Here is a 12429-nt window from a genome sequence, read left to right on the forward strand (position 1 = left end):
ATCTTCTGCCGGGGGTTTTGTCTGAATCACGTATTTCAGAGATTTACATGGAAACCGCGGTGTAAGCGCTAAGCGTAAAGCGCAGGATAAGGGTATGTTCACACGTTCCTGATTTCCATCCTTTTTTTTTCAGGACTGTTTTTTAAAAAACTGCAGCTCTTGGCAGAAAACGCAGGTCCTTTTTTTGGTCCTTTTTTGATGCGTTTTTTGATGCGTTTTTTGATGCAGTTTTCTAGCCAGAGTTTGTGTGTTTTCTAGGAATTTTTTTAGGGTTAAAATGGCTGAAAATACCCTAACCCTACCCCTAACCCTACCCCTAACCCTAACCCTAACCCTACCCCTACCCCTACCCCTAACCCTACCCCTAACCCTAACCCTACCCCTATTCTAACCTTAGTGAAAAAAAAAAAAAAAATTCTTTATTTTTTTATTGTCCCTACCAATGGGGGTGACAAAGGGGGGGGGTGTCATTTACTATTTTTTTTATTTTGATCACTGAGATAGGTTATATCTCAGTGATCAAAATGCACTTTGGAGCGAATCTGCCGGCCGGCAGATTCGGCGGGCGCACTGCGCATGCGCCCGCCATTTTGCAAGATGGCGGCGCCCAGGGAGAAGACGGCCGGACGGACACCGGGAGGCCGGGTAAGTATAAGGGGGGGAGATTAGGGCACGGGGGGAGCATCGGAGCACGGGGGGGGCATCGGAGCACGGGGGGGACATCGGAGCACGGGGGAGGGGCATCGGAGCATGGGGGGGTGGGATCGGGGCAGCCACACTCCACCCACGCACTTCCACCCGCTTCCCCGCACTTCCTGCTGCAGCGGTTCTGCACCACGAACCGCAATAAAACCCGCAGATCTATTTTTGATCTGCGGGTTTTACTGCGGGTTTGACCTCACAATGGAGGTCTATGGGTGCAGAACCGCTGCGGCTCCGAAAAAAGAAGTGACATGGTACTTCTTTTTTACCGCGGCTATTCAGCGCGGCTTTTTTTCCCGATTCCCGCATCATGTGCACAGTGGTTCCTGTTTTACATAGGGTACAGTGTACTGTACCCTGCATGGAAAACGCTGCGGTTCCGCAGTAAAAAACGCACTGTGTGAACATGGCCTAAATGTGCACCGAGTCTTATTGCGATCTGTGAGAGATGGAATTAACAATTCAACAGCAGGTCAAGAAAGTTTTATTATTTTTTTACGCCATTCCTCATGCTATAGAAGTGATTAGGTGACTTTATTCTTCGAATCGGTGCAATTACAGCGATACCAGATTTATATTTTTTTAATCTTTCGCTGCTATCACACACTAAAAAAATTTTTTTTTTGCAAAAAAAAGTTTTTGCATTGCCATATTTGAGAGCTATAATTTTTCAATATTTCTGCCAACAAGTTTTCATTTTTATTGGTACTATATTTTTGATTACTTTCTATTCAGACTTTTGGGATGCAGAATGAAAAATAACCAAGAATTCAGAGATTGTTTTTTTTTATGCCATTCACTGCATGGTAAAAGTGATAATTCAGTTTTATTCTTCTGGTCAGTACAATTACAGCGATGTCACACTTATATAATTTTTTTATGTTTTGCTGCTTCCATCCAGTAACAACAACTATTTTATTAAAAAAATTGTGTTTTGCGTCTCTATATTCTAAGAGCTATAGCTTTTTTATTGTTCCACTGATGAGGCCATGTGGTGTCTTTTTTTTGTAAAACAAGATGATATTTTCAGAGAAACTATTTTAATTTACATTTGACTTTTTGATCTCGTCTTATTCCACTTTCCTTGTCAATACGATGAAAAAGCCACGCTTTTTTTCTGTGATGTTCATTGTAGGGGTTAAATAGTGTGACATTTTATAGGTCGGGTTGTTCTAGATATGATGACACCAAATCCAGTGGCTTGCGAAAGTATTCACCCCCTTTGCTTTTTACCTATTTTGTTACAATACAGCCTGCGTTTAAATATTTTGGTAATCCGATTACAACAGCATTAAATAATCTAAGTTGGTGGAGTGAAATGAGAAAATATAGGCTTAAATTAAGTTTATGGGATCAAATAACTGAAAATTGGCATGTGCATATATATTCACCCTTTTTGCTATGAAGCCCCCAAAAATTTCTGGTGAAAGAAACCTTCATAAGTCACATGCTTAGTGAGAGGCAGTCCACCTGTGTGCAATGTAAGTGTCACACGGTCTGTCAGTATACACACACCTTTTCTGAAAGTCCACCGAAACGCCAACACGATTAAGCAAGAGGCACCACTGACCAAACAACACCATGAAGACCAAGGAGATCTCCAAACAAGTCAGGGACAAAGTAGTTGAGAAGTACAAGTCAGGGTTGGGTTATAAAAAAAATATCCCAATCTCTGATGATCCCCCGGAGAGCCATCCAATCCATTCTCATCAAATGGAAAGAAAATGGTACCACAACAAACCTGCCAAGAGATGACCGCCCACCAAACTCTCAGCCCGGGCAAGAAGGGCATTAATCAGAGAGGCAGCACAGAGATCAAAGGTAATCCTTAATGAGCTGCAAAGTTCCCAAGCAGAGACTGGAGTATCTGTCCATATGACCACATTAAGCTGTACACTCCATAAAGGATAACCTTTATGGAAAAATGGCCATAAAAAAATCCTTTACTTACACACAGGATTTTGTCAAAACTCATGTGAGAGACTTCCCAAATATATGGAGGAAGGTGCTGTGGTCAGATGAGACCAAAATTGAACTTTTTGGCCACCAAGGTAAACGGTATGAGTGGCGTGAAACCAACACAACTTATCACCCCAAGAACACCATCTCCACAGTGAAACATGGTGGTGACAGCATCATGCTGAGTGGATAATTTTTGGCAGCAGGGACAAGGAAAATCATTTGAGTCGAGGGGAAGATGGATGGTGAGAAATACAGGGATATTCTTGAGCAAAGCCTGTTTCAGTCTGTCAGTGATTTGAGACTGGGACTGAGTTTCACCTTCCAACAACACAATGACCCAAAGCATACTGCTAAAGCAACACTTCAGTAGTTTAAGGGGAGACAGGTAAATGTTTTAGAGTGGTCTAGTCAAAGCCCAGACCTTAACCCAACTGAGAATCTGTGGTCAGACTTGAAGATTGCTCTTCAACAGAGGAAACCATCTAACTTGAAGGAGCAGGAGCAGTTTTGCCTTGAGAAATGGGCAATTATCCTAGTGACAAGGCTCATAGAAACCTATCCAAAACAAGTTGCCACAAAAGAAGGCTCTAGAAAGTACTGACATTAGGGGGTGAATAGTTATGCACACAGAAGTTTTCAGTTATTTTGGCCTATTTGTTTTTTGCTTCACAAAAAATAGAAAAAACAAATGTTCACAGTTGTAAGCATTTTCTTTACATGAACTGATTTGTAGATTGTAATCTCTCACGAGCAGGGTCATCTTATTTTGCTTTAATTATTGTGTTATTGTTAATGTTGCTGCTTATGACTTGTGTACGAACTGCTAATCTGTGGAATATGTTGGCGCTATATAAATAAGACTATTATTATTACTAACGGATGCAAACCCTAAAAAAAACAGTGCATTTCCAAGATGTGAGATAGCAAAAAATGAAAAATGCCAAAGGGAGTGAATATTTTTGCAAGTCACTGTATGTGTATTAGTTTATTTTTGTTTTGAGACCTGTGATATTGCACAGGCAGCTAGCCTGTTAGATCCTGCCGATGAGTGGGTCTAACAGGCCACTACACCTGGAACACCAGGAGGTCATTGTTTGACCTCCAGGTGCAATGACAACTATTGGATCCTCGTGATTTTGTTGCAGGGGTGCTGATGGGGGTGACAGATGAAGCCCGCTCTCTCTCACAACCTTCTAAATGCCTCAATCGCTATCGATCAGGGCATGTGGATGGTTAATCTGACAGGGGTGGTGTGGGCACCGGCTGTTACCGCAGTCAGCTAAGCTGAGCTAATGGTGGTGATCGTGCGGGGAAGTGGTGATATTTCAGCACCTTCCGCCAATCACAGTGTTCAGTTATTCAGATTGACTGACCAATGACAGCAAATAGAGCGCTGAAATGGGTCCTCTCATCTGTAGATGTGCCGGTCAGCTGTCAGTGACTGCTGCCGGCAAGGAGATGTCACTGTGTGTTTTCACACAGTGACAGTTTAATTCCATGATGGGTAATGGAACGTTATGATGCAGGAACTGACACCAGCTCATGACGTACTATACCCATCATTGGTTGTTAAGGGGTTATTGAAGAAAAGATGATAATCTGTGCATAACTGATAAGAAATGGAGTAAATCTATACACCTACCTTAGCTTGATCTGAGATCGCACCTCTCCATGCTCTATCTGGATTAGTTCATTGTAGCAAGAAATCATACTGTAATTCTCTATAAATCTCTGAAAAACATATTTAATATATCTGTCAATCCATAGGTGAAGTTTATATTTCATACGTCTCAGACTATTGTTTAGTTGAGAGATAAAAAGTGAAAGTGGCTAACAGCACCAACCATTCAGAGTGGTACACAACCAAGCTGCCTTCCACTTTCTAGATACAAGTTGTGATATTTGGAAAGAGGGCTGATAGCTGATGAAGGGGTTCCAGAAACCTTCGATTGCTCCAATTGGCAGAGTATTAACTTAGCATTTACTCATTTAAAGTGTCAGTAAAACTAGAATAACCCTTGTAATATATGCCCTTTCTGGCCATATGTATGTCATGGTGTCTCCTACACAGAACCCCCATATAAGCCAGAGCAGATAATAGCTACTGTAAAAAGCCACTCTTGCACTGGAGAACTCATGCAACTAAGTAATTACATGGCCACCCATTCATTTGATTTGTGCAATGTGTAATCACATTTCTCCTGCGGTGGACACAACTTCTGGACCCTACTCAGCCAACATGGGCAGTCAACCCTGCAAACTGCTACTGCAGACTTGCTACAAAACATACAAAATGTAAAACGATAACAATCTGCCACCTGCTGTATGCAGTCATTGCCATATACATAGATTTATACTTGTGTATTCAAAAATTACACAATACTTACTCTATTGAACCCAACATGGAGAAGAGGGAGGACGGACATTTCTTCTTGATCGGGTCCCCTGAGACAAAACAAAGATATTATTGTCATAAATTTCATATCCCAGATATTTTCCCAATTGTTGTTTTATTGCAGCATTTGAATTAGATTTTGTAGATTTGGAGTTCCAAAAGATTGCATCCTTTTGCATTTCAGAATAATTTGGGGGCATACTGAATATCTGGCGACACTAACAGGCTACATTTAATTGAATAAGCATACATACAAAAGTAATAGCAATCCATTTCCACTTTCTCCATAAAAAACAATGAGTCTCTTCTTAGATACACAAAATAAGAAATTAAATTGTAGAGAATTTTGAAAAAAGTGGATAATAAGCACATAGATTGTGTTTTCATTCTTGGAAAAAGCGGTTAGAAACTGATTGGAACCATGTAAATCCATTAGTAAACCAATGTAAGCCAATGATCTCCAAATGCTAGGGCTCCTAAAGCTTTAAAGTGTTCGGTCACCCATCAGTTTATACGTATTAAAACTTACATAAAATATTGGGTAAATTTGGTGCATTACTTATCTTGTACTGATCCCAAGTTACATCCTCTAATACAGTCAAGAGCAGTATTCACAATTCTGCTAGTTGTCACAGAAAACAATCAAAACATTTGTCATCAGACTATCCCTGTGACTAACACCTATCACAAGCTTGAAGGTGTTATATAAAAGCTGTTATTAAATTTGCTGGTATGTATTTCTCACGTCACACGTTTAATCTTTAGTGGCCGGCTCAGGCAGTGACAAACCGCCTCAGTATTCAGGTTGTTCACATGCTTGCTGTTCCTAGCACTTCATTGGAGTCTGCCCTATCACAAGTGTGCCTTCTGATATACTGAGGTCTGCTGCAGTGGGTACGGAAAAGAATTCAGACCCCTTTAAATTTTTCACTCTTTGTTTTATTACAGCTATTTGGTAAATTCAAAAAAGTTAATTTTTTTCTCATTAATGTACACTCTGCACCCCATCTTGATTGAAAAAAAAACAGAAATGTAGTAGCGCTTCCTGTCTTAGCAGTGGATACTGCAGACTTCCACACAGTGCGCTGCCACACAGATCTCCTATATCCAGTGACTGATGAAGGTCAGGTATTGACCGAAACGTCTCATTTATTTCTGGAAATTCTTCACTCAATAAATATGGACTATGATTAAGTCTATAACTTAGAACAGTAAAGATAGGTAATGCACATTATTTACAAAGTAGTGTGAAAGAACTTCCAGAATCGGAAAATAAATATTGTCCTTGGTATTATACATTCTTCTAACATTTATAATTATAATTATAAATATATGTATATATATTAATATATATATATATATATATATATATATATATATATACACAGAATGACGGAGTGACGGAAAACCCCACAATGGTCAAAGAAATAACTTGAATCTGACAAAAGTACCGTAATAATAAATAAAAAATCTATTAAAATGAACAAATGAAAGTCGGACATTGTTTTTCAACCATGCTTCCACAGAATTAAAAAAAACTCATGAAATAGGCCTGGACAGAAATGATGAATGAAAATGAAAGAAATTACTTCTGCACCTCTCGACAGGTATTTTGGCCCACTCCTCAAGAGCAAACTGCTCCAGCTGTCTCGTGTTTGAAAGTTGCCTTTTCCAGACGTCATGTTTCAGCTCTTTCCAAAGATGCGCAATAGGATTTAGGTCAGGGCTCAAAGAAGTCCACTGCAGAATAGTCCAATGTTTTCCTCTTAAGCTAGGTTCACATTGCGTTAGTGCAATCCGTTTAGCGGATACGCTAACGGATTGCACTAACGCAATGTCCAAAAATGGAATGGGGTTTGGCAATCCCGCTAGCGCAGATGCCCGATCTGCGATAGCGAAGAATGGACCCTGAACGATGCAAGTAGCGTTCGAGGTCCGTCCGAAAATAACGGCACATCGCTGACGCATGCCAAAAATGGCATACGTTAGCGATGCGTTAGCAATCTGTTAGCATATTGCAGTCAATGGGTGTGCTAACGGATCCGTTACATAGCGTTAATTGCGCCAATTTTGCCATGTAACGGATTCCGTTAGCGGACACCCATTAACGCAATGTGAACCTAGCCTTAGCCATTCTTGGGTGTATTTAGCTGTGTATTTTGGGTTATTATCCTGTTGCAAGACCCATGACCTGAGACTGAGACCAAGCTTTCTGACACTTGGCAGCAGATTTCTCTCCAATATATATATATATATATATATATATATATATATATATATGTACAGTATATATATATGTGTGTGTGTATGTATGTGTATATATATATAAAATATTAATATATTTACTATATTTTTATATATACAGTACAGACCGCAAGTTTGGACACACCTTCTCATTTGAAGATTTTTCTGTATTTTCATGTCTATGAAAAATGTACATTCACACTGAAGGCATCAAAACTATGAAATAACACATGTGGAATTAAATTATATACTTAACAAAAAAGTGTGAAACAACTGAAATTATGACTTATATTCTAGGTTCTTCAAAGTAGCCACCTTTTGCTTTGATGACTGCTTTGCTTACTCTTGGCATTCTCTTGATGAGCTTCAAGAGGTAGTCACCGGAATGGTTTTCAATTCACAGGTGTGCCCTGTCAGGTATAATAAGTGGGATTTCTTGCCTTGTAAATAGGGTTTGGGCCCATCAATTGTGTTGCGCAGAAGTCTGGTGGATACACAGCTGATAGTCCTACCGAATAGACTGCTATAATTTGTATTATGGCAAGAAAAAAGCAGCTAAGTTAAGAAAAATGAGTGGCCATCATTACTTTAAGAAATGAAGGTCAGTCCGAAAAATTGGGAAAACTTTGAAAGTGTCCCCAAGTGCAGTGGCAAAAACCATCAAGAACTACAAAGAAACTGGTTCACATGAGGACCGCCCCAGGAAAGGAAAACCAAGAGTCACCTCTGCTTCTGAGGATAAGTTTATCCGAGTCACCAGCCTCAGAAATCACAGGTTAACAGCAGCTCAGATTAGAGACCAGGTCAATGACACACAGAGTTCTAGCAGCAGACACATCTCTACAACAACTGTTAAGAGGAGACTTTGTGCAGCAGGCCTTCATGGTAAAATAGCTGCTAGGAAACCACTGCTAAGGACAGGCAACAAGCAGAAGAGACTTGTTTGGGCAAAAGAACACAAGGAATGGACATTAGACCAGTGGAAATCTGTGCTTTGGTCTGACGAGTCCAAATTTTAGATCTTTAGTTCCAATCACCCGGTCTTTGTGCGACACAGAAAAGGTGAACGGATGGACTCTACATGCCTGGTTCCCACCGAGAAGCATGGAGGAGGAGGTGAGATGGTGTGGGGGTGCTTTGCTGGTGACACTGTTGGGGATTTATTCAAAATTGAAGGAATACTGAACCAGCATGGCTACCACAGCATCTTGCAGCGGCATGCTATTCTATCCGGTTTGTGTTTAGTTGGACCATTATTTATTTTTCAACATGACAATAACCCCAAACACACCTCCAGGCTCTGTAAGGGCTATTTGACCAAGAAGGAGAGTGATGGGGTGCTACGCCAGATGACCTGGCCTCCACAGTCTCCAGACCTGAACCCAATCGAGATGGTTTGGGGTGAGCTGGACCGCAGAGTGAAGGCAAAAGGGCCAACAAGTGCTAAGCATCTCTGGGAACTCCTTCAAGATTGTTGGAAGACCATTCCCGGTGACTACCTCTTGAAGCTCATCAAGAGAATGCCAAGAGTGTGCACAGCAGTCATCAAAGCAAAAGGTGGCTACTTTGAAGAACCTAGAATATAAACATAATTTCAGTTGTTTCACACTTTTTTGTTAAGTATATCATTCCACATGTGTTAATCCAGAGTTTTGATGCCTTCAGTGTGAATGTACAATTTTCATAGTCATGAAAATACAGAAAAATCTTTAAATGAGAAGATGTGTCCATATTTTTGGTCTGTACTGTACATACAGAGTGATTTATTTCAAGCGTTTATTTCTCTTAATGTTCATGATTATGGCTTACAGCCACTGAAAACCCAAAAGTCATTATCTCAGTAAATTAGAATAAGTAACAAAAAACACCTGCAAAAGGCTTCCTAAGCATTTAAAAAGGTTCCTTAGCCTGTTTCAGTAGGCTCCACAATCATGGGGAAGATTGCTGACTTGACAGATGTCCAGAAGGCAGTCACTGACACACTCCACAAGGAGGGTAAGCCACAAAAGGTCATTGCTAAAGAAGCTGGCTGTTCAGAGTGCTGTATTCAAGCATGTTAATGGAAAGTTGAGTGGAAGGAAAAAGTGTGGTAGAAAAAGGTGCACAAGCAACCGGATAACCGCAGCCTTGAAAGGATTGTTAAGAAAAGATTCACAAGGAGTGGACTGCTGCTGGAGTCATTGCTTCAAGAGCCATCAAACACAGACATATCCAGGACATGGGCTACAAGTGTCACATTCCTTGTGTCAAGCCAATCATAATCAATAGATGACACCAGAAGTGTCTTATCTGGGCCATGGAAAAAAAGAACTGGACTGTTGCGCAGTGGTCAAAGGTGTTGTTTTCAGATGAAAGTAAATTTTGCATTTCATTTGGAAATCAAGTTCTCAGAATCTGGTGTAAGATTGGAGAGGCCACAATCCAAGCTGCTTGAGGTCTAGTGTGACGTTTCCACAATCAGTGATGGTTTGGGGAGTCATGTCATCTGCTGGTGTAGGTCAACTGTGTTTTAGCATGACCAAAGTCAGTGCAGCCATCCAAAAGGAAAGTTTAGAGCATTTTTTGCTTCCCTCTGCCAACGAGCTTTTTGGAGATGGAAATTTAATTCTCCAGCAGTACTTGGCACTTGTGCACACTGCCAAAAGTACCAATATCTGGTTTAAAAATAACAGTATCACTGTGAATGATTGGCCAGCAAACTCGCCTGACCTTAACCCCATAGAGAATCTATGTGATATTGTCAAGAGGAAGATGAGAGACACCAGATCCAACAATGCAGACGAGCTGAAGGATGCTATCAAAGCAACTTGGGCTTCCATAACACTCTATATGTAACCTTTGAAAATGATACTTAAAGGCAGATATTTATCACATACAATTGAACACCTTCACCTGGGGAAAAGCCCTATTTATTTTGGAGACAGATTATGTAGGTGAATTGATAAAAAATAAGATTGAAAACTGCATTTTAGTAACTTACACACGTGGAACCACGGCCAGAATTGTAGAGTGCTCTGATGGCTTGGTGGCTCGTATTGACCTGAGAAGAACCGTAAAAAGCATGAAATATTGAGAAAGAAGAATGCAGACTAAAGACTGGTACACATGGTGATAATAGTGAACATAATTTTTAAACATATATACTGTATTTTTTCAGACTATAAAATGCACTTTTTTCCTCCAAAAATGTGGAGGAAAATGGGGAGTGCGTCTTATAGTTTGGATGCACCAGATCTGGCTGTGGTGGGCAGGTTGGGGAGTGACAGCGGTGAGGCAGCGGGTCACAGAGGCAGGAGCCGGCTGCTGAGGCTAATTCCTGTGCTAAATAGAAATTAATATTCACTGCCTTCCACGACCATGGGCATGGAGGGCAATGAATATTTATTTTTATTTAATAGCATCCTGGTATGATTGGCCCTCATCCCCGTCCTGGTATGCATAACCCCATCCTTATCCTGGTATGTTTGGCCCACACCCCCATACTGGTATGCATGACCCCATCTGAAAACATTAAAAAAACAAACCATTACACTTATCTTCCCACGCTCTCTCGCAGAGTCTTGTTCTGATGCCAGCAGCAGCTTTACGCTTGTAAGCAGTGCATGGCAGGAACATCATGCGCTACTTGCAAGCCAAAGGGCAGCTGCCGGAATACTCACTGCTCTGCATGCCGGGACTGAATGCGTGGAGAGCAGTGAGTATTCATTGCTCCTTAATAGCGAGCTCAGTGTCAGCTGGAGCTTTCCTGCATCTGCTGGCGGGCACGTGTATGGCTACTAAAGGGAATGAATATTCACTGCATTCCATACCCATTCTTTGCAGTTAGAATTAGCGTTGGGGCTATAGTTAGGGTTGGGGTTAGGGTTAGTGTTGGGGCTAGGGTTGGGGTTAGAACTAGGGTTAGGGCTAGGGTTGGGGCTAGGGTTAGGGTTGGGCTTAGAGCTAGGGTTAGGGTTGGGTTAGGGTTGGGGCTAGGGTTGTGTTGGAGTTAGGGTTGTGTTGAGGTTACAGTTGTGGTGTTGGGGTTAGGATTGGGGTTAGGGTTGGAGTTAAGGTTGTGTTGGGGATACAGTTGTGTTGGGGATATGGTTGTGCTGAGGATATGGTTCTGTTGGGGTTACGTTTAGGGTGTTGGGGTTAGGGTGGTGTTTGAGTTGGGGTTAGGGCTGTGGTTAGAGTTGTGGTTTGGGTCAGGGTTGGGATTAGGGCTGTGTTAGGGTTGGAGTTAGAATTGGGGGGTTTCCACTATTTAGGTACATCAGGGGTCTCTAAACGCGACACGGTGCCTGCCTTTTATTCCAGCCAATTTTGCGTTCAAAAAGTCAAACAGTGCTCCCTTGCCTTCTGAGCCCTGCCATGCGCCCAAATAGTGGCTTTCCCCCACATACGAGGTATCGGCGTACTCAAGAGAAATTGCACAACAAAATTTTGTGGTCCATTTTCCCTGATAACCTTGTGAAAATAAAAAGTTAGGTTCCAAAGTAAATTTTTTGGGAAAAAAGTGAAGCACCTGAAGGGTTCATAAACTTCTTGAATGTGGTTTTGAGCACCTTGAGGAGTGCAGTTTTTAGAATGGTGTCACTTTGGGGTATTTTCTGCCATATTGATCCACCAAACATAGTCCAAATGTGAGGTGGCCCCTAAAAAAAAATCTAAAAAATGAATTTGTAAATTATGTTGGAAAAATGAGAAATCACAGGTCAACTTTTAACCCTTATAACTTCCTAACAAAACAAAATTATGTTTCCAAAATTGTGCTGATGTAAAGTAGACATGTGGGAAATGTTATTTGTTAACTACTTTGTGCGATATGACTCTTTAATTTAAGAGCACAAAAATTGAAAGTACAATACATGACAAAAAAATAGTCTCAGAATCAGTGAGATCTGTTGAAGCGTTCTAGTGCATTAACCTCATAAAGTGACAGTGGTCAGAATGGTAAAAATTGGCTTGGTCATTAACCCCTTCATCACCTTGGGATTTTTCGTTTTTCCGTGTTCGTTTTTCACTCCCCTCTTTCCCGGAGCCATAACTTTTTTATTTTTCCATCAATTTGGCCATGTGAGGGCTTATTTTTTGCGGGACGAGTTGTACTTTTGAACGACATCATTGGTTTTAGCATGTAG

At 41.0% G+C, this 12429-nt stretch overlaps 1 protein-coding gene across 2 annotated transcripts in view; it reads right to left on the reverse strand.

Annotated features, from left to right (window-relative positions):
* The window catches only part of PDE8B (phosphodiesterase 8B), a 235870-nt gene that overhangs the window by 74654 nt on the left and 148787 nt on the right, over nt 1–12429 (reverse strand). For both annotated transcript variants that reach the window (XM_069749992.1, XM_069749999.1), the window contains exons 4-6: nt 10284–10343; nt 5052–5109; nt 4307–4395 (exon numbers count right to left, since the gene is read on the reverse strand). In XM_069749992.1, the coding sequence (XP_069606093.1) occupies nt 4307–4395; nt 5052–5109; nt 10284–10343 (207 nt within the window). The remainder of the gene's footprint in view (nt 1–4306; nt 4396–5051; nt 5110–10283; nt 10344–12429) is intronic.

Source organism: Ranitomeya imitator, chromosome 1, assembly GCF_032444005.1.
Source record: "Ranitomeya imitator isolate aRanImi1 chromosome 1, aRanImi1.pri, whole genome shotgun sequence".
NCBI lineage: Eukaryota > Metazoa > Chordata > Amphibia > Anura > Dendrobatidae > Ranitomeya > Ranitomeya imitator.